We start from the raw sequence: 21,807 nt of genomic DNA, 5'->3' as shown, positions 1-21,807 counted from the left end.
CTTGATATTTTATGTAGCAGAATCTTTATGGATCATAATTTCTTCATTATGGCAGATTTGAACTGTAGTAGAATTTGCATCCCACTAGTCCTTCCATGTGGTAGATATAAATTTTAATTATTTATTCTGATATCTTAGAGCTTAAAATGTTAAGGAAAGGTTTTTAGTATTCATTGTTACAAAACAATTCAGAACAAGTTTACATGTTTAGTTCGTGTGCATATCTAGGTAAATTAATCTCTTGCTTTGAACTTAGATATATAATTGTATCAATTATTTGTATTGCTGTTTCAATATGAATTAGAATAGAGAAAGTACTTACACTTCAGTATTTGTATTTAGTTCCTCACCTCTGCCTCATTAAATATTTTTAGAAGAAAGTAAAAAGATTAGAAAATATGCTTTACCTTAGTTTGTTTTCTATGCCTTTTATTTTGTATTCATGAATGTGAAAAAAATAGATGGAACTCACGTCATCTAATTTTGGTATCTGATCTTGTAGTCATTCCAATAGTTTTTGAAACTAAGTGGTTGAAAGAAGAGGAAGTGTGTAGAAGATAGACTTTAAGAGATACGCAAGGAGAAACTTGGGTATTGGATATATCAAAAACACCATAGGTGGAATTATAATGTATATGTCTACTGTCGCTCAATCTGTAAGTTTGGTTTCTTATCTTTTTCTGTACTTTCTAGTTATTTTTAAATGCTAGTGTGAGGCTGAAGATTAGCTTAGAGGGTAGAGTACTTGCCTAGCATGCTTAAGGACCTGGGTTTGATCACCAGTACTACCAAAAAAGTAAAAGTAAATAAATAAAGTGCCAGTTTGGAGCTATGGGAAATAATGAGTAAAACTCACTCTGATGATGAGATTTGTTATATAAATAACTTCTTGCTTAGTAGGTATTTCGTGACAGAAATGTTATATACCCTCTTCACATTTGGAAATAAGACATTATTCCCTGAGTGGCAGCATAATATGAAAGAGATTTGAAACAAAGGACTAAACTTAAATACTGGCTCTACTACTTATTAACTGAGTGGATAAGTCATTTAATGTTCCCAAAGTTTAATTTCCTCTTTTGAAAATTAATATTAATAATTCACATGGTGAAGGTGAATATTATTAATACTTCACAAGGTGGCCTTGAGATCTAAATTAGATATACATGTGAAAACTGCATTATCAATTATGAAATGATATATAAATATAGGTATTTTGATTTTTTTGCCTGTGTGTGATAAAGTAAAATATTTTATCTATTGTGTCAATAATTTAAATACGAAGATGATTATGTAAAAGTTGACTGATAACATGGAATTATTACCATAATGAGGGTCTGCTTGTCATTTTTGTCAAAATTTCTGCATAAATGGCTAATTTATTTGTTCCCTAATTAGTACTATGAGACGATAATATAACAAGGAATAAATTCATCTGATTTTAAGTTTTTCCAGGAAGTAAAACTATCTTTATCAAAGGTATTCTCATTATTATAAACACAGAAATATTCTGAGTTATACTGTAAAAAGGATATGGATGAAAGCCAGGCGTAGGCACATGCCTGTAGTCCGAACGACTGGGAAGCCTGAGGCAGAAAGACAGCAAGTTCGAGGTTAGCCTCAGCAATTCAGAGAGACCCTGTCTCAATATGAAAAGGATTTGTCTGGGGGTTTGTCTCAGTGGTTAAAGCACCCCTGGATTTAATCCCTATTACAAAAAAAGATAAGGATGAATTTGTTAGAGGTATTCATTATGCTTTGATGCTATACTAAATCTAGAAATTCAAATCGCTTTACAATTGTTTGAAAGAGAGGAGGCAGTAGAGAAAAGGAGATTGAAAAGATGCTTTTAAGTGTAACAGTTAGTACTGTATTGCTTCAATGATTATATTTCCCACCCTATCAGTAAAAACCATCTTGACCTCAATTTATTATCTCCCCAAAGTACTCAACAAGTAATTTTTATGACATGAACTTGAATTTTCTGTAGAATCTTGGAGTAATGGTAAATAACTTTGTATCTTGAATCTAGGTTTATTTAGAAGGATTAAATATATGTAATGCTTAGAGTAGGTGAACTGGAACTAGTTTACAGAGGTTCCATTCACCATTCTAAAACAAACAAAGTTCTTTGTTTTATCTTACCAAATAGCTGTATAATTTTTTAATTCTCTATGAAAACACTCAAAAATATTCTGCTTTATCTTTTCAGTTTTATTTTTCTTTTACAGATAATTCTTTTAGTATCATCTCAAATAATTGCAAATGGATTTTTATTGTTGGCCATCTTTTATTAACTATATTCTTTATGCCAATAGGTGATTACTACATGGGTTCACTATTTAATAACATTTAAGTATTCCAAGGTGTATGGGGTGTTCCAGATATGAAGCCAAGTAAGTTCAGGTTGTGCAAGAGTTTAGATTCACTTCATTGTGTAGTTCACTGGGCAGTGAGAGAGTCTGAGAAAGTAAGATTGTGCCACATTTTTAAAGGCCCAGTTGTCATTAGGGAATTCCCAGAGACTTACAGGAGCGTGACAATTTGCTCCTGTTTTAGATTGAGTGAATTATTGTTGAAGAGGGCCTCATGGAGGGAGGTTGCTTAGGAGCTGTTGCAGAGTTTAGGTGAAGATGAGAAGTGGAAAGAGAATAAAAGTTGAGTTTAAAGAATATTTGAATGGTAGAATTGATTGGACTCAGTGAGTCCTAAAAGCAAACCATCAGCAGAGTCCAGCTTTGTTACTTTGGTAGTCTCAGAGTGACAATGGGTGATAAGTCACTGCCATTAGCTTCAGGTTGCAGACAAGATTTAGAAAGGAGGATAATGATTCATTCCTAATCATTTACTGATGGGGCAACTCTGACCAAGTTTATTACTAGAGTTATTTATCCGATGTGCCCCATATAGAATTCCCTACAGTCCTTAGGGTGCCTGAAAGGACCATGAGCCCTTTTAGCAGTCTTCTCTATTTCCCCAGGGTGCTATTAAATAGATTGTCATTTTCCTTTTATACAGAAAGTCTTAGGAAACATTGCTATAATTATTGTTCTCTAAATGAATACCTTTATATCTCTAATTAGATTTTCATATTTAGATAACATACTAACAGTAGCTCCTATTGAGTACTTAATGTTCATCAAGCATTGTCCTCAACACTTTTTATATGCATTATAAAGAGAATTTAACAAAACAAATTTTATAGGATATAGGGATTAGTATCCCCATTTTACAAATGAGGAAAGTGAGACACAGAGGAAGTGTAATTTACCTATGTAAGTGTTTTGTTGATAAAAGTAGATAATGCCTGACTCTACAGTTCAGTGAAGACTGCTATTTAACTGGTCAGGATTATGAAAATTGACCAAAGTTTTTTTTTTTTTTTTTTTTTTTTTTTTTTTTTTTTTTTTTAAGTCAAAACTAAATTTTGCTGGGGTTGTAGCTCAGTGGTAGAGTAATTTGCATGAATCACTAGAAGTTCTTTTTCCTTTTAAACATTTTAAATTGATACAATTATATGATAGTGGGATTCATTGTGATATAGTTGTACCTGCTTATAACATAGTTTTTGTTTTCAGATATACATGACTTAGTGTGTATTTTGACATATTATGCATACATAGGGTGCAATCCATTACAATTTTGATCCCATTCTTATGGATGAACATGACGTGGAGTTACACTGGTCATTATTCATATATGAGCATGGGAAAGTTATGTCCAAGTCATTCTACTGTCTCTCCTATTCCCATCCTCCCTCCCTTCCCTTCATTCGCCTTTCTTTAATTCAGTGAACTTCTCTACTTTTTCTCTTTTCCCTCCCTTGTTAGGGGTTGGCATCTACATATCAGAGAGAACATTTGACCTTTGGTTTTTTTAGGACTAGTTTATTTCACTTAGCTTGATATCCTCCCATTTCATCCATTTACTGGCAAATGTTATAATTTCATTTCTTCTTTATAACTGAGTGATATGTCACTGTGCTCAGTTTCATTCCTTAGTATTTCGCCTTTACTTCTCTTCCTCCCCTCCCCCTGGCCCTCTTCCTTAACTCTGCTGGTCTCATTTCTAATTTTTCTCTCTAGCTTCCACAAATGAGAGAAAACATATATCCCTTGACTTTCTGAAGCTGACTTATTTCACTTTACATAATGGTCTAGATCATTAGACTTTAGAAAGCATTTACAATTGTAGAAATTAGTAAAGAAGACTTTTTAAATGTAAAATGGTATGATTGTTTTAATAGGGTCTACCTCCTTGACATTCTTTTGACTAGACCTCATCCCTCCTCTTCTGCTCAAATACTTAACTCCGGAAATCCTCCCCTTTGTCTCCTATATTGTCAGTTTTCTTCCTCCCAGCTAGTTCACAGCTATGTACAAACCTATGTTTTTTCCCATCTTTAAAAGCATTTCTTATCTCCAGTTCCTCTTTGAGATACTGTCCTATTTTCTGGCCTATTTTTTATAACCAATTTCCTACAGTTTCATATATTCATTCTTTCTTGCCATTTAAAAAAGATCATCTACCAATCTTTTGCCACCTTCATCACTCCAGCAAAGCTATCGAAATCTTTCTTATCAAAGACCGTAAGACCTTCATTGCCAAAACCCAGTTGTCATATTCTCATTTCTCATCACCTTTAACCTAGTAGCATCAGTGAACACAGTTGACTATTTTTTGCTCCTAGGAACACATTCATTCTCTCTTGCCCCCTGCTGCCAATATTGGGAATTGAACCTTTGAACTATTTCCCCAGCCCATTTTATTTTACTTTATTTTGAAACAAGTTGCTAAGTTGCCAAGGTTGGCCTCAAACTTAGAATTGTCTGCCTCCATCTTCTTGAGTAGCTAGGTTTACAGGCATGTGCCACGAAACGTGGCTCACATTCTTTTCTTTAATTGCCTTCCAGGATATTACACCATTGTTTTTTCCCCCTTCTCGATCCCTTTGCTCATTCTTCCTCATCTCCATCACATATTTTGCTGCTACTTCCATGTCATTTCCACTTGATTATCTAATAGGCATCATAAATTTAATGTCTAGAAGAAAACTTCCTGTTCTACTTTCTTTCCTCCTTCACCTTTAGTCTTACCCAGATCAGTTAAAGATAACTTCACTTGTTCACACCAAAAACACAAAGCCATCTTCAGCTCCCTCATTTTTATATTCCATATTCTATTAAGTAGCAAATTATTTTGATGTATCTTCAAAATTTATGATCTCTTACCATCTCACAGACAGTATTATGTTGGTCCAAGCCACCATTATCTTATCTCTTGCCTAAATTACTGCAGTAGTCTCAAGTGGTCCCCAGCTTCCTTCCTTACCCACTTCAGTCTATTCTCAGCACTTTTTTACTTAAATCACTCCTCTACTCAAATAAAAAAAGCTCCCATCTCAGTAAATTTCAATTATAATTGCCCTTGATACTGTCTGATATGTGCTGTTATCCCTTCCTCATTTTATTACTCTGTTCTTGTCACTTTCTCAGTCACACTGGCTTCCTTTTCCTTTACCTGCAGACATGTTCCTACCTCAGTTTCTTTATTCACAATTCCACTGCTTACCCATCCAACTCATAGATGATAACCCTAAAGCCCTGTTCCCTAACATTCAAATGTCAACCACTCTATATGGTCCTTTTCTTACCACCCTATTAAAAATTGGGGATTCCCTCTTCCCCCTCTAGTCCCTTCTTTGCTATATTTTTTCCCAGAGAAATTATTACCAACTAACATACTATATATTTATTTACTTTTGCTTTCTTTCCTACTAGAATGTAACTTCTATGAGAGTAGGCATTTTCATCTATTGTTCAGTGTTAAATTTCCATGTACTAGTGCCTAGTACATAGTATGTGCTCAATATATATTTATCAAATAAAAGAATGAATCAATACATTTTTTTTTATTTAGAAATCAGTTGGGTATTATTCTATCAGCTACTTTGTTTTTTAATTTTTTTTAGTTGGTGGACCTTTATTTTATTCATTTATTTTTATGTGGTGCTGAGAATTGAACCCAGTGCCTCACACATGCTAGGCAAGCACTCTACCACTGAGCCACAACCCCAGCCCACCTATTAGGTACTTTTAAACCTCAACACATTAATGGATTTTTAAATAAGTGTTTTATATTTTGTTATGTGAATTTTTCACACAGACACATACACATATTCCTTTAACCATAATGTGGATTATGTAATGATCTATTTTAAAGCAAATTTTCACCTGTGTAAAATGAAAGGCTTTGCTCAAATATCAACTGTCTCAGTGCATTTGTGCTGCTTTACAGAAAATCTGAGATGGGTAATTTATAATGAAACAAGAATTTATTGGCTTACTATACTGGAGGCTAGGAAATGCACAGCTTCTTTCAAATTTATTAAATGAAGTTTACACTTTGTTCAAGTTGTTTTATGTGCTGTTCACATCACTTTTTCAATCACCTATGTTAATTACTTGACAGTGATAAAATTGTCCATTTGCAGTTTTGTTTTATGCCATCTTTTTTGTTTGGTTTGTTTTTGTACTGGAGATTGAACAGGATGGAGTGGGGAGAGCTGAGTTACATCCCAGCCCTTTATATTCACTTTATTAACCAAAAATATTCTACATGAAGGCAGAAAGAGAATAATAGATTGCTTAGTTGTACCTGCTGAGCTCTTCTGACAACTATGTTTTCCTTACTGTTTTATTCTTGGTAAAGTTCAAGTTCTAAGGCATACATTAGTGATTTTATTTAGACTAAAGCATGCACATGGCATTGCCAAACTCTGATTTGTTCCTCTTAGAATTTCAGAAGTTGTTTAATTTTTGATTATTCTTCTAACATTTTTCTTACCACTTTTCAGATGTAAATTTAGATTTGGCTTATTAGTACTATAAAATTTATCTTATGTAATAATGAGAAAATAGGTTATCCCATACATTAGTCTTTTATTTATATTTTGTACCAAGGTTTTATTTTAAGAAGTGACACTTTTTATATAAACATATGTATATTAAATTACCTGTACAAATTTCAGATATTTCATATGAAATATGTCTATTTGTTATGATGTTAAATAGTAAATATTATATAATGTATTACATAATAAATAGTAAATGTTCTTAAGAAAGGCACACAGTAGCATTCAGCATACACTGGAGCCATAGTTTACTTCACTGTGTGACCTGAGACAGATATTATATATGAAATATGCCTACCTATTATAATATTAAAACCTTTTATTTAGAGTAATGATTAAGATTTAAATTTCTGATTCAAATGTTCTTATTTAACCATATCTCCTAGTTTGTCCAGGAACCTTGTGGTTTATGCTTGTTTCTTTGTCATAATTAACAGCCCCCACTTTTGCTTTAAAAAACTACCCCATGTTAAAAAATACATAATTTGGACACTAATTGTAGTACTAAGATGCTCACATTCCTTTTGCATTTTACATATGATTAAAATTTTGTTTCCCTTTTCTTCCATCTTTCCTTGCAATATACCTTGCACATAGAAACATACAGCAAAAGGATATGTAAGTGTTATAAGAGATGGAGTTAGTAAGAAACAACATGAAAGAATTATGTCACATATAGTTTGGGGAATCAGGTATTAACCTCATAAAAGTATTTTTAGGGATGACATATAGCCAGACCTCTGTATCTGCATCCACATCTACTGGTTCAACCAACTCCAGAAATATTTTTGAAACACATGTGCAGACTTTTTCTTGTTATCATTATTTCCTAATCAATACAGTATAACAATTATTTATATAGCATTACATCTTATTAAGCATTCTAAGTAATTTACAAATAATTTTAAGTATATGGAAAGATATGCATAGGTTGTATGTAAATACTATACCATTTTATATAAGCATTATATTATATTGAGCATCCTTGGATTTTGGTATCCACAGGGTCAGGAACCAATCTCCTGCAAATACTGAAGGACTTGGTATTTTTGTATTTTTAGACATTTGTCATATGCCCAGTTGGTCAGCTCCCCAACATCTTTGTCTGTTGTTTATAATTATATTTGGTTGTACACTCAGATTGGACTTTTAAAAAATATTTCAGATTTCTCTTTTAAGGAATATTTGAATTCCTGCTATTTCTCTGTAAGTATATTTCCTTTACATTTTCTAATCCTTTTATCATTTAGAATGGATTATTTATTAGTTATATGGAAGTTAGTGTTTTATCTATGGCAGGCATACAGTCCATCTAGTGTTTTTATTGTTTTATCAAACCAGTGTAATTTTGAAAAAGCATATTATATACCATGGGCCATGAAAGCATATGTATAATATATTCATAATTCTTTTAAGGCCAATTTTAATTTGACATCTATGCTATGAGGTAGTCATGTGATAATAAATCTCATAATGTCAGAATTTCCTAAGGAGAAAGTATTTCTGATACAGAGGAATTCTTAACAGAGGCACACAGTAGGATTCAGAGCACAGACTCTTGAGCCAGACTCTTTAGGTTCGCCTTTGGGTTCCATAGCTTACCTCACTGTGTCACCTTAAGCCAGTGCTTAACCGCTTGGTGTTTTAGTCTTCTCATTTGTATAACAGAAGTAATAGTATAACTTACAGTTTGTGAGAATGTTATGACAATTAAGCAAGTCATGTGTGAAGTGCCTAAAACAGTTTCTGACATATGGTAAACAGTCTGTGTTTACTATTACTGTTATTGTTAGAATAAGAAAGCATTCAATTTATCTCCCTCAGACTTAATTCGAAATATGTCAGTTGATAATAAAAGAAAAATAAAAGTATGCAGGTTGTGGAGTAGATATGGATTTACACAGAAGTCTTACCCATAAACACCTATTAGAGGACCTTTGTTAGAGTGTTAGAGAACCTCTTGTAGAAGCCTTTGCTTCTAAAACTCCTCTTTTTTTTTTTTTTTTTTTTTTTTTTGGTTTTCTCTTTCTTATTGCCTTACCTATTTATCCTCTAAGGTTTAATTGTACTTGCCACTTTTTTGAAATGTTTCTCTTATTCCCTTATCTTTCTTATTCCAGTTTAAAAAAATCTACTCCTCTCTGTGACCTTAGATTTTGCTTATGCCTTAACATAGCATTATAGTTAGTTGAATGATAAGGATTGTGGCATGGTGAATGTATTAGTATCCTTAATATCTCTTCCTATAAACCCTAATGGTAGCTTCTGTATTTTTTTTCTTTCCCTGTGACTCAGTGCTATTTCTAATGATCATGGTTAATTGCTTAGTTGTCATAACACTCTCACAAACTGTAAGTTATACTATTACTTCTGTTTTATACAAATGAGAAGACTAAAACACCAAGCGGTTAAGCACTGGCTTAAGGTGACACAGTGAGGTAAGCTATGGAACCCAAATGATCCTTCTTTTACAAGATAGGAAATATATATAGTTAGGAACTGAAGCATCTCCATCTACCAAGTAAGCTTTTATGTTTAATTAGTACTATAAATGTGACCTACTTGGGATTCTACTGCTGAAATAACTTAGAATAATGAAGCTTGTTTGAAAAATGAAAATTGAAACCAATTTGTGGTAATTTGCTGACTAAAATATTTAGATCATCTAGGAAGGAAAAATACATAAATGTTTTGTATACTTTGAGAATTTCAGTCTCTCTAAAATTAATTTTTCATGTTTCATTTGGTTTGATAATAGAATATTTTCAAAGGTTGCTGCAATCAGAATGACATCAGAAAATAATGATATGCCATTTCCATGCCATTTTATAATAGCTGCTTTTTAAAATTTTTATTTTTTAATCTTTTTTTTTTCCCCTCTTTTGGTACTAGGGATTGATCCCCAGGGTACTTTACCACTGAGCTACATCCCTAGTCCTTTTTATTTTTTATTTTGAGACGGGTCTTGCTAAATTGCTAAGGGTCTTCTTGAGTTGGCGAGGCTGAGTTGGCGAGGCTGGCCTGTCTCAACTTGAGATCTTCCTTACCTCACCCTCCTGAGTCACTGAGATTGTAGTCATGCAACGTCACACCTGGCTATAATAGCTACTTTAGATTGTATTTCCACTTATATAATAGCATACAAAAGTAAGTTTTTCTTTTTAATGAGTTGCCTGTACTATAGTTTTTAAGCTATTCGTTTCTTACTCATAAACTGTTTTATTGATGAATTTGTAATGATTGACGTGTTTTTTTAAAATATTTTTTAGTTGTAGATGGACACAATACCTTTATTTTATTTGTATGTGATGCTGAGGATCGAACCCAGTGCCTCACACATGCTAGGCAAGAACTCTACCACTGAGCACAACCCCAGTCCACGATTGACATGTTTTAAATTTGTTGTTAACATCACAAAGCAAAAGACTACTGGCTTAGCCAGTATGACCACTAAGCATTTCTGTCCAATATTTATCAGATAGGTTTATTCAGACATGGGCTTTCGTTCTCTACCAAAATTCTCTGTGAAGAGTAAAAAAATAAAATCTAGTTATCTAATCCAGTTCTTCATGGGAGATAGATAGGGTGGGTGTGGTGTAAAAAGCATGGACTTTGGAGTAATAAAGCCAAGGTCAGACTATGGCCCTGTAACATTTAGGCTGTGTGATTCAAGGCTAGGCATATAAGCTTTCTAATCTTCGGTTTACTAAACCATATAAAATAGGTTAGAAAAGAGATTTGTAGGTATTAAGTGAACAAAATCATTTGTGTTACTTTACATATTATAACTCTGTTAGGAAAGGAGTTTTTTTTTGTTGTTTTTGGTTTTTTTTTTCTTTGAAGTACATGACCTGAAAGGAGCTTACTGTTGGAATTTTTTCTTGATCCAAAATTTCATCTGAATTAAAACACAAATAGAATTTGATCTTTGAAGGCTCATACCTGACTGTATATCTCCAAATTACTCACTTTTGTTACCTTTTGGATACTCCTTAACTGTCACTAAATGTAATCTTGCTGTCAATTTCAGTTCCTATTCTCATCACCACTAGAAGGAGATGACTTATCTAATACCCTGGCCTCCTATTCCTTGATTCTTATGTGAACATTGACCCTCATCGCAGCTCTGCTTCATTTAACCACTCCAGTGGTCATACCCTTTCTTGTCATCAACTGAAGCTCTGCCATAGAAAGTACCATTCTGTCTCTAAATCATCATTCTCCAACAGCAAACCTCTAATCTTCCAACTTGCATGTACAACTGCTTCCACTTAATCTGTCATCTTATCACCAGTCCTTGTTCCTTCTACTTTTTTCTAATTTCTCAGCCTTTCTGTGTTCCCTTCTCCTTCCTTCCTAACTGAGATTTCAAGGTCCATTGTTTCAGCCGTTCTCTTCCCTGTGTAACAAAACTTCATTCCCATTTTAATTCTTGTGATCTCCATGACTGTATTTTTCACTAAAAATGATTTATAGAACGTTAATTAACTTCACAAAACCTCAGTTTTCTTGTGGATAATTTATTAGTAATTACACCTACCTTGTTAGATTATATTAAGGATTAAGTGAGTTACAGTATGTACAAACTGTTCAGGCTACACTCAACCCATGTGAATGAAGAACAGTAGTGGAGAAACTTTTCAAATTGTGTGGACTTTCATGGCTTCTCACTGATACTCTCTATGAATAATTAAAAACTGAATTTTAATAATCTAGTTCTGACAATGTATTTATACCTCATGGTTTAATACTTCTAGAAATTCACCAAGCAGATTCATGTAGTATACACTTGGGGTCACTAGCCTCTAATGGTCCTTATGATTGTGAACTAGTCCAACTCTGAGCAGACAACTTTATGACTATTTAAAAGAAGATATTTATTCATTTGAAATAACCAAAATGTATTTTTAAATTTTAGACATCTTCGAGAAGCAAGGGATAATGCTATGGCTGAAAAGGACCGAGCAGTGATGGCTGAAAAGGATGCATTAGAAAAGCATGATCAGCTCTTAGACAGGTAAGCATCGTGAAAATGGAGATGTTAAAGCTCTTCAATATTTGTTCCTCTTACTTTTTCTTTTTGAAAATATATTTTTCAAATATATATATAGAAGTATAATTTTCAATTGAAGTATAATTTACATGCGTTTTTACAATATGTAATTATTACATTAATCTAAAACTTGATAATAGAACAGTTCATCACTCCAGAGAGTTCCTTTGTACTCTTTTCAGCCCACTTTATCCATTACCCCTCAAGACGCAACCACTTTGTAATTTCTTTCGTTTTTGATACCGGGGATTGAACTCAAGAGCACTTGACCACATCCCCAGCCCTATTTTGTATTTTATTTAGAGACAGGGTCTCACTGAGCTGTTTAGCACCTCACTTTTTCTGAGGCTGGCTTCTAACCTGAGTTCCTCCTGTAGAAATCACTTTATAATTTCTTTCACCACAATTCAGTTTTGTTCTTGGACTAAAAGTAAATAGAATCTTGCAGTATATACTCTTTTGTGTCTGGCTTCTTTGATTTAATGTTATATGTTTTCATTCTTTTTGTTATTGTATCATTGGTTCAGTCCTTATTGCAAATTGTGAACATACCAGTTTTATTTTTACCTGTAAGTGGATATTGCAGTTGTTCCTAGTTTGTAGCTACCATAAAAAAGCTGCTGTGAATGTTCTCATACAACATATTTTTGTGAGTATATTTTTCTTTCTCTTGGATAAATACCTAGAATTGGAATTGCTACTCACAGGTGAAGTAAATGTTTTACTTTAAAAGAACCTATGAAACTTAACTCTGAAGTGGTGGGACCATTATGCACTTTTAGTTCATTTTTCAAATTTCGTATGTAAAATATATGTGTGTCATAGAGAGGGCAAGAGAGAATTATATGGTTTTAATTTAGCAACATAACATTTTTTTTTCAGAAATGAATGTATTTGTGAAAATGTAGGTCACTTTTTTCTATTTGATGGGAGAATTTTGGATCCTAGAGAATATTTATTTACTGTTTTTTTTTTTTCCCTTTCTACTTATTTTTATTGGTACATTATAGTTGTATATATGATGATGGGATTTGTTGTTACATATTTATACATGGACACAGTCTTAACAATAATTTGGCCAATATCATTTGGCAGCACTTCCCCTCCCTCCCAGCATATTTATTTTTAATAGGTTTATTAAAAGAAAAATAGCCTGCTGGATGCCATAGCACATGCCTATAATCCCAGCATCTCTGGTGGCTGAGACAGAATGATCTCAAGTTGGAAGCCAGCCTCACCAACTTAGCAAAACACCTATCTCAACAAACAAAATGACTGGAGAGTGATGTAGTGATGTAGCAATAAAGCACCTCTGGGTTCAATCCCTAGTACAAAACAAAAAAAAAAAAAGGAAAATCACTGATTCGCATTAAGCTAAATATTATTACCTCAAACTACATGTAGCCAACAAAGTGGCTTACTTTCTTTTTTTTTTCTGACTTTTTGGGTGGGGAGGGGAACAGGTCCTGGGAATATAACCCAGGGTCAATTTACCATGGAGCTATATCCCCAGTCCTTTTTATTTTTTATTTTGAGACAGAGCCTGGCTAAGTTGTTGAGGCTGGCTTTAAACTTGCAATCTTCCTATCTCAGCCTCCTGAGCCACTGGGATTATAGGTGTGCACTTTTTCTAACCTTTTTATTTTGAAATAATTTCAAACATAAAAATTGCTAAAATAATACAGGATGTTTCTATATGCCTTTCACATACTGATAAACTTCTGAAATGAAGCTCAATGTTTCTTTTAATTGTCTTTTTGAGATATAATCTCACTATGTTGCCCAGTTAAAAACTCCTGTGTTTAAGCAGTCTTCCTCATTCTCCCAAGTAGCAGGGACTGAAGGCAGGTACCACTGTGTCTGGTGATTTAAACAATATATAAAGCTAAAATTTGAGCTGGGGTATAGCTCAGTGATGGAACACTTGCCTAACATGCATGAGGCCCTGAGTTTGATTCCCAGCCCACAAAAAGAATAACCAAAAAATAGCACATATTTAACAAATTTGGTATAAAACAGAGAAGATTAACAAATAAATTGAATAACAGAATGAGGATCTTTTCAGGCAGAATTAGTGAGCTGAATGACTTTTAATACAAATAAATGTAAGAATATACACTTGGGTCTAAAAACCTACAGTGGTTTTATAGAATTAGCAGTGAAATGTGAAAATGACTTGGAAAGTTTCAATAGGGAAATATTATCCTGGAGTAATAGACATTAAATGTAGAATGTGGTCAGCAATTTCCTTATCTACAGCATTATGCTGAAATCTGGGCACCCAATTTTTAAACTAGAAAATCTTGAGAGGAAATTGACCAAAACTGTGGAAAGATTTAAAGATGTCCTCTTAGTGCTGGATTATAACTCTAGAAGATTCATATTCAGAAGAGCTGCTTTTCTTACTTGGCAACACCTAAAGTAGTAGAACAGAGAGTGAAGAAAAACTTTCCAGTAGGATTTTTCAAAATGTCTAGCATCTAATATATTCTCTATCAGTAGAAGTGTTCAGGTATAAACTGGCCAGGCATTCAGTGGGAACATGCTTGGAATGAAGCATCAAATGGGAGCTGAAGGAATTTGAAGGCCCTTTTGTTCGGATACCATCTGCTATAGCAGCTTAGAAGAGCTAATACACTGGTTAAATTACCATGCATCAGGAATGATGAACCTAGCTAATTTTGGTATTCTTTAAAAGATACAACTTTTCCTGTCTTTTTTTCAGAACACCTAGAAGTTAGGGTTATTATTTGAAAAGGACACTATATATGGGCAGAGGATGTAGCTCAGTGGTAGAGTCAGCTTAGCATGTGCAAGACCCTAGGTTCAATCCCCAGCATAGCAAAATAAATAATAAATGTGTATGTATATAGTATGTGACTATGTATATATATATATGTATGTATTTAGTTCATTGAAATTCTTTTGAGTGAGGAGTGCCTATAAGTAATAAAGAGAAGTGTAAGGAAGCAGTGTACCATTTTCAAACATAAATGAAATGGCTTTTTACTCAAGGATTTTTAATTTTCTACAAGGTAAAGGACTTTTCTTAGGTCTATAAAAGACCTGTGTATGCCCCAATACCTAAATCAACAATTTCTCTAATGTTAAGAACAAATACCAAGCTTTCCTGAACATGAACTGAACATTACTAGCTACTAGCTTTTGTTCTGTTGAGTTGAATCCCTGGGTATGGTATGAGAATTCTTTTCTACCAAAAAAGAGTAAATTTTAAAATTCAGTCAATGTGAACAGTAGAATAAGTTGAGTACACTGTTACATCTGGGAACCTACATGAGAGCCCTGTATTTGAATCTACAGTATAAGCTTGCAATTCAAAATTAATTTTAATAGTAAATTTTTTTAGTTATACATTTTAAAATCTGTATCCTGAATTTTGGCCTGTGTTTTGAAATAATTTTTAGTCTATAATTCTTTTAATGAATATTGCTTAAAGTTATATTTTCAGTGCCCCCAATTTCTCTGGTAATGGTAGGATTTTTGTCCTGATTTTTTTGCTGGTAGAAGATAGAAGTGAAAGGAGAGTGAGTGAAGTGACTTTTATGTCATACTAAGCTAGTGTAAAAGTTGGCATAGAAAACAACTGTCCTGTATTTCCATTTAGTGCTTTACCCCCAAGAAAACAATTTCAATGTGCTATTATTCTGCCATTTTCATATTTCTGTATACATTTATCTTATCTTTTAATCTGCTGCTGCCATCTTTAGCAAGCAAGGACATGTCTGATTTGCAAGATAAATTTAATGATGAAGGATATTGAGATTTTAAATAAAAGCTATATAGCATCATATCCAAACTTTGTTTTACTTAATAAAAAAATTCTGATAATTTATCCATAATATGCTAGTTTTCATGGTTATGTAAAATGATTCACATCATATTTGTTTTGAATACAGAAATTCCTAAGTCTTAATCATGTATGTTACTTTTTTTAAGTTTATGAAAGAATAAACAGTACATTGATACTTTTTAAATGAAATTTTTTAATATCTGAAATTTTTTGTTTGATATTTTCATTAATGGGTCACTCTAATGAGTTTATAAAATTTGTCTTGGTTACTTGCTTTCTCTTATTCCTGTTCTCACATAGATTTGCTTTGTTTATATTGAAGTAGTCTAGACTCATTTTTCTGAAGTTTTCTCTTGGCTTCTAAACTGCTACTCCATTTGACACATATCACTTGGATAGGTTTATATCTTAAGCTGGGATTCATTTAACTTCCTAAGTTACCACAAGTGATTGTTTCTTTCCCAATAAGACTTAAGAATTAGTAGTAATATAGTGAACGTGAAAGCATTAAGAAATTTGGTGCTGAGATGAAAAATATCTGTTCCTTTTCAGTCTGGACATAGACTGGAAGGAACTGATAAGAAACTCCCTTATTCAGATCATGGTGTAGGGGGTTTATTATTTATTTTTTATTTTTATGCCACCTCTCCTTTTTCTTCATTAAACATTTGAAATCCCTTGTGCCAGAAATGTTGGCCCCAGAAACCCTTTACCCATCCACGAATGACTTATGTATAACTGGGCATAAGTGGCACTAGTTTGAAAGTGATATACCTCTTCTCCTCCAACTCTAAGAATATATTTTGAAAAATCAAAATACACACACACACACACACACACACAAAGGAGTTTGATATTATTTACCTTCTGTCAGTCTTTTTTTTCTTAAAGAATTGAAAGGAATCTGCATCAGGAAATATTTACTCTGTATCAGGGGAATTAATGATGGATGTCAGTGTTGCTTTGAATGTCTTGAATTCTAAAAGTATAATGCAGGGGAATTAATGATGGATGTCAGTGTTGCTTTGAATGTCTTGAATTCTAAAGTATAATGCAGAGAATATGGACTACAGTTATCTTCATATTTTGTTTTATACATAGAATAATTGGTGTAGAAAAATGCTGTTTCTATACTATTTGATGTAAAACTTCTCAGTCCTGAGTAACTGTATTACTCACTCTCAATAGATGAATTTACTCTTTACTCTTATAAAATGAAGCCTGTACCCCAACATTTTATCTTGAGCTCTCTCTATATCTTTAACTTATTTCAAATAATTTCATAGTACACAAAAGTTATAAAAATGCTACAAACAACTCCTGTATCTTTTATCTAGATTCAGTTCTTTTCAACATTTTGTTACATTTGTTTTATCATTGTTACACTCTCCTCCCTTCACCACATCCTTTTTCTCTTCCTTTCTGCAAACACATGCAAAAATGTGCACACATGTTCACTCATACACAATTTTTTCCAAATAATTTAAGAATAGGTTGCATGCATCCTGTACCCTTACCTTTTCAGAATATTTGTCTTTTATATAACTGCATTATACTTTTTGAATTCAACACAAACCAATAATATCTTTCATTTTTGTCAGATTTCCCAATAGTATTTTTTCTTTTTTCCTTTGAGATATGAGGATTGAACCCAGGGCCTCACACTTGTCAGGCAAGGGCTCTACCACTGAGCTACATCCCAACCCAATAATATCCTTTTTATAATAATTTTTTTCTGGCACAGAATCCAGTTTAGAATCATGCATTTCTTTAGTCTTCACGTCTCTTTAGTCTTCTTTAACATGACACATGCCTTTACTTTTTCTTTTCTTGTTTGTTTCCATGACATTTGGTTCTTTTTCTTTTAATTTTATATGTATTATCTTTCTGGGATTTTACCTGCTACTCAACTTCAATGGTTACTGAAAAATCTAAACCAAAAAATGTTTTAAAACGCAAACTATACCTTTCCTTGTGTCTTGTAAACTCAGATTTATTGCTGCATGGCAAATAGTTTTGTCTGAATATTTTTCTGAAACTGTAAATTCAGAATTTCCAAAGCATTCTCCCATAACAATTGATTTAATTTGACTTTATTTGTTTAAATTCCTCTGCCATTTTAAAACCATTTCCACTTGAATTTTCAGAATAATACTTTTTCCTTTTATATATAATCATTTGTCAAATTTCATGCATTCTACCCCTATGATATCTCCAAAATTCTGTTTACTCCTTCTGTCATCATCCTGGATCAGCCTCTCATTGCTTCTTGACTGGTGTGGTGTAATTGTGTACAGTATCCTCTTAATTGTTCCATCTGTCTCTCTCAGTTTTAATCATCTTGCTCGTACCTGTTCTTTTTTTCAGTTTTATATTCTAGCATCATCATTTGCTGAGGAATTTGACCATGACAACTGGTGATTCACAACTGCTTTTTTCCCCTCACCTTCCTTATTTATTCAGCCAACAAATATTTTTTGATACCTACCATGTTTCAGGTGTATTGCTAAGGTAATGAATACTAAAGGATATATTAGTAAATAAACTGCAGGTCACCCCTGCTGAGGGTTGTGGGAGACTGAAAGTGAACAATTAAACTTTTAATTATATATTTTGATGATTGCTTTAAACTAGGTTGTGTACAAACAAATAATGGCTGGGGCAGGATAGGCTAGTCAAGAAATTTGCCTCTGACACTTAAGATAAACTCATGCCATGTTAATTTTAATTTCCAAGTATATATAATCATTTCTCTTCTTAATCCCAGGTGCCACAGCTTTAGTCAAGCCTTTATTTTCTGTTGCTTGAATTATTATAATAGTCTCTAAACTTCTCCTTGATTTTAGTGTAGTTCCTGTATTTTCATCATCATTCTGTAGAAATAACTGAGAACTCCGATCATGTCACTCAACTGAGTGGGAAATAGACTGCACAGCTTAGCATTTAAAGTCATTTACAGTGCTTTCCATCTTTCAAGACTTTTTTTTTTTTTTTTTTGTCTGTTTCCCATATAGTCTACACAAGTTGCTCTCTTACCATTCTGTGTCTGGTGCTTTCCGTTCACACCCTTAATTGTGTTTTTTTTGCTAGGAAAAATCTTTTCTTTTGCTCGCATATCTGACCATTGATCTGCTAGATAGGTGCCCATTCTTTTATTAAGACTGAACTTGGTGATCACATACATCTTCCTTGACCTTAGCATTCCTTTGGAAATACTTAAAGGTCCTCTCTGTTTTCTAGCATTATATTATAATTATGTGCTTATTTACAAGTCTCTCCCTCTGATGTATTAGTTCTTTGAAGTCAGAGACTTCCCCAGCTTTGCTTCTCTAAGCCCTCTAGTCATTGTCTTTTGGTATAGGACATTCTCAATAAATATTTATCAGTTTTATTTCACTGAAATTTTCTACTTTGATTGTGACTTAGAATTTTCCATTGTGAAGACAATTTGACGGCTAAAAAGAATACTCAAGAATGTTAGACTCTTTCTCATTTTTTCACACAAATGATTCTAAATCTAGATGAATTTTGGTCACCTGGAGATTTTGTTTTGTTTCAGAAGACATATTCCACTCCCACACTACCTCACCACTCCTAGTAAAGGATATCTGCAGAGGGTGCCCTGGAATTTGTACTTCTGCAAAGCTCTCCCAATTTTCCCTTGTGTGTCCTTTCCTCAATTATGCATTTAGGAATTAGTGTATAACAACAGTTTCGAAAAACACTTTGTAAACTGTAAGTAATGCTGGTTATTATTATCTATCTTTTGTCTCCTTGGATCCCTACCAGCAATCCTCAGCAAAGAAGTAAGCTGTTTCTCAAAGGCTTTAATGCCTTAGTACCCTAAAGTTAGAAAGAACTTTAGGAAGTGATAGCAGAAAAATGTCAGTTGTCTTGTTCAAACATTGTTTATCAGAAAAAGGGCCAGAAATCTGGAAATATAAACGATGTCCTTATTCTCTGAAATGTTGACAAAGAAATGATTCCAGAAACTAAATATCAGAAAACTTAAATGCAACCTACCAAGAACCTTCTAAAATATATTATTAAATAGATAAGCACTTATTTTTAAAAAAAGGTTAAAAAAAGGCATATTAGTTAACTATAAAACTTAACCAACTACATTTACTTCTCTTTTTGAGATATTTACTAGAACCTCTAGAGGAAAATGCCAATTATGGAAGGAATCCCAATTGAAGAAAAACATTGATTGGAAAAAAAAAAACATATTTTCCATAATTTGGCTACTGTGAATTGCACTGCTATAAACATTGGTATGCGTGCTTTTAGTTCTTTATTTTGCTGATTATAGTTCTTTTGGATGAATACCACCAAAGAGTGGGATAGCTAGGTCATATGGTGGTTCCATCCTAGTCTTTTGAGGAAACCTCCATGCTGCTTTCCAAAGTGGTTGTGTCAATTTGCAGTCTCACAAGTAATGTGTACGTATACTTTTATCCTCACATCCTTGCCAATATTTATTTGTATTCTTGATGATTGCCATTGTAAATGAAGTGAAGTGAAATCTCACTGTAGTATTGATTTGCATTTCCCCAGTTGCTAAGAATGTTGAAACATTTTCTCATGTTTGTTGGCCATTTGCATTTCTTCTTTTGAGGAATGTCTTAAGTTTAGTTATTTGCCCATTTATTGAGTGTTTGGTTTTTTTTTTTATATATATTAAGTTTTCTTAGTTCTTTATATATTCTGGCTATTAAAACTCCTGGTGGAAGAGTACCTTGCAAAAATTTCTCCTATTCTGCATACTCTCTTATATTCTTAATTGTTTCCTTGCTGTGCGACTCTTTTTAATTTGATGACATCCCACTTACTGATTCTTGATTTATTTCTTGAATTTTAAGAGTTTTATTAAAGAAGTGGTACCTATGTCAATATGTTGGAGTGTTAATTCCATGTTTTCTTCTAGTTGTACAGTATTTCTAGTCTAATTCCTAGGTCTTTGATCCACTTAGAATTGATTTTGTCAGGGTGAGAGAGATCCAGTTTCATTCTTCTAAATAGGTATTCCAGTTTTCCCAGCACCATTTGTTAAAGACTGTCTTTTGTCCAGCATATGTTTTTGGCATCTTTGTCACCATTATCAAATGACTGTACCTGCATGGATTTCCCACTGTGTCTTCTAGTCTTTTCCATTGGTCTTCATGTCTGTTTTTTTTACCAGTACCATGCCGTTTTTGTTACTGTAGCTCTGTAGTGTAATTTGATATCAGATATTGTGATGCCTCTGGAATCACTCTTTTTTTTTTTATTAAAAATCATAAATTTACATAGGGCAATGTTTCTTTGATTCATTCTGTTATTTTTTCCCTTCCCCCCCACCCCTCCCACCCCTCTTTTCCCTCTATACAGTCCCTCCTTCCTCCATTCTTACCACCCTCCTTATCCCTAACCCCAAACCTAACCCTAAACCTAACCCTAACCCTAACGCTAACCCCTTCTACACTCCATTATATGTCCTCATCCGCTTCTCAGCGAGATCATTCGTCCTTTAGTTTTTTGACATTGGCTTATCTCACTTAGCATGATATCCTCCAATTTCATCCATTTGCCTGCAAATGCCATATTTATCATTCTTCATGGCAGAGTAATATTCCATTGTATATATATGCCACAGTTTATCCATTCATCAACTGAAGGGCATCTAGGTTGGTTCCACAATCTGGCTATGGTGAATTGAGCAGCTGTGAACATTGATGTGGCTGTATCTCTGTAGAATGCTGATTTTAAGTCCTTTGGTATAGGCCAAGGAGTGGGATAGCTGGGTCAAATGGTGGTTCCATTTCAAGCTTCTGAGGAATCTCCATACTGCTTTCCAGAGTGGCTGCACTAATTTGCAACCCCACCAGCAATGTATGAGTGTACCTTTTTCCCCACATCCTCGCAACACCTATTGTTGCTTGTGTTGTTGATAATCGCCATTCTAATTGGGGGTGAGATGAAAATCTTAGGGTAGTTTTGATTTGCATTTCTCTTATTACTAGGGATGTTGAATATTTTTTCATATATCTG

The 21,807-nt window shown here is 33.4% G+C and overlaps 1 protein-coding gene across 1 annotated transcript in view; it reads left to right on the top strand.

The window, feature by feature from the left end:
* PIBF1 (progesterone immunomodulatory binding factor 1) overlaps nucleotides 1-21,807 on the top strand; it is a 227,033-nt gene that overhangs the window by 56,606 nt on the left and 148,620 nt on the right. Inside the window, exon 10 of the mRNA XM_079138952.1 lies at nucleotides 11,832-11,930. Within this exon, the coding sequence (XP_078995078.1) occupies nucleotides 11,832-11,930 (99 nt within the window). The remainder of the gene's footprint in view (nucleotides 1-11,831; nucleotides 11,931-21,807) is intronic.

This window comes from Sciurus vulgaris, assembly GCF_902686455.1.
Source record: "Sciurus vulgaris genome assembly, chromosome: 4".
Classification (NCBI taxonomy): domain Eukaryota; kingdom Metazoa; phylum Chordata; class Mammalia; order Rodentia; family Sciuridae; genus Sciurus; species Sciurus vulgaris.
The sequence above is the reverse complement of the archived record's forward strand: the minus strand, read 5'-3'. Positions and strand labels throughout refer to the sequence as shown.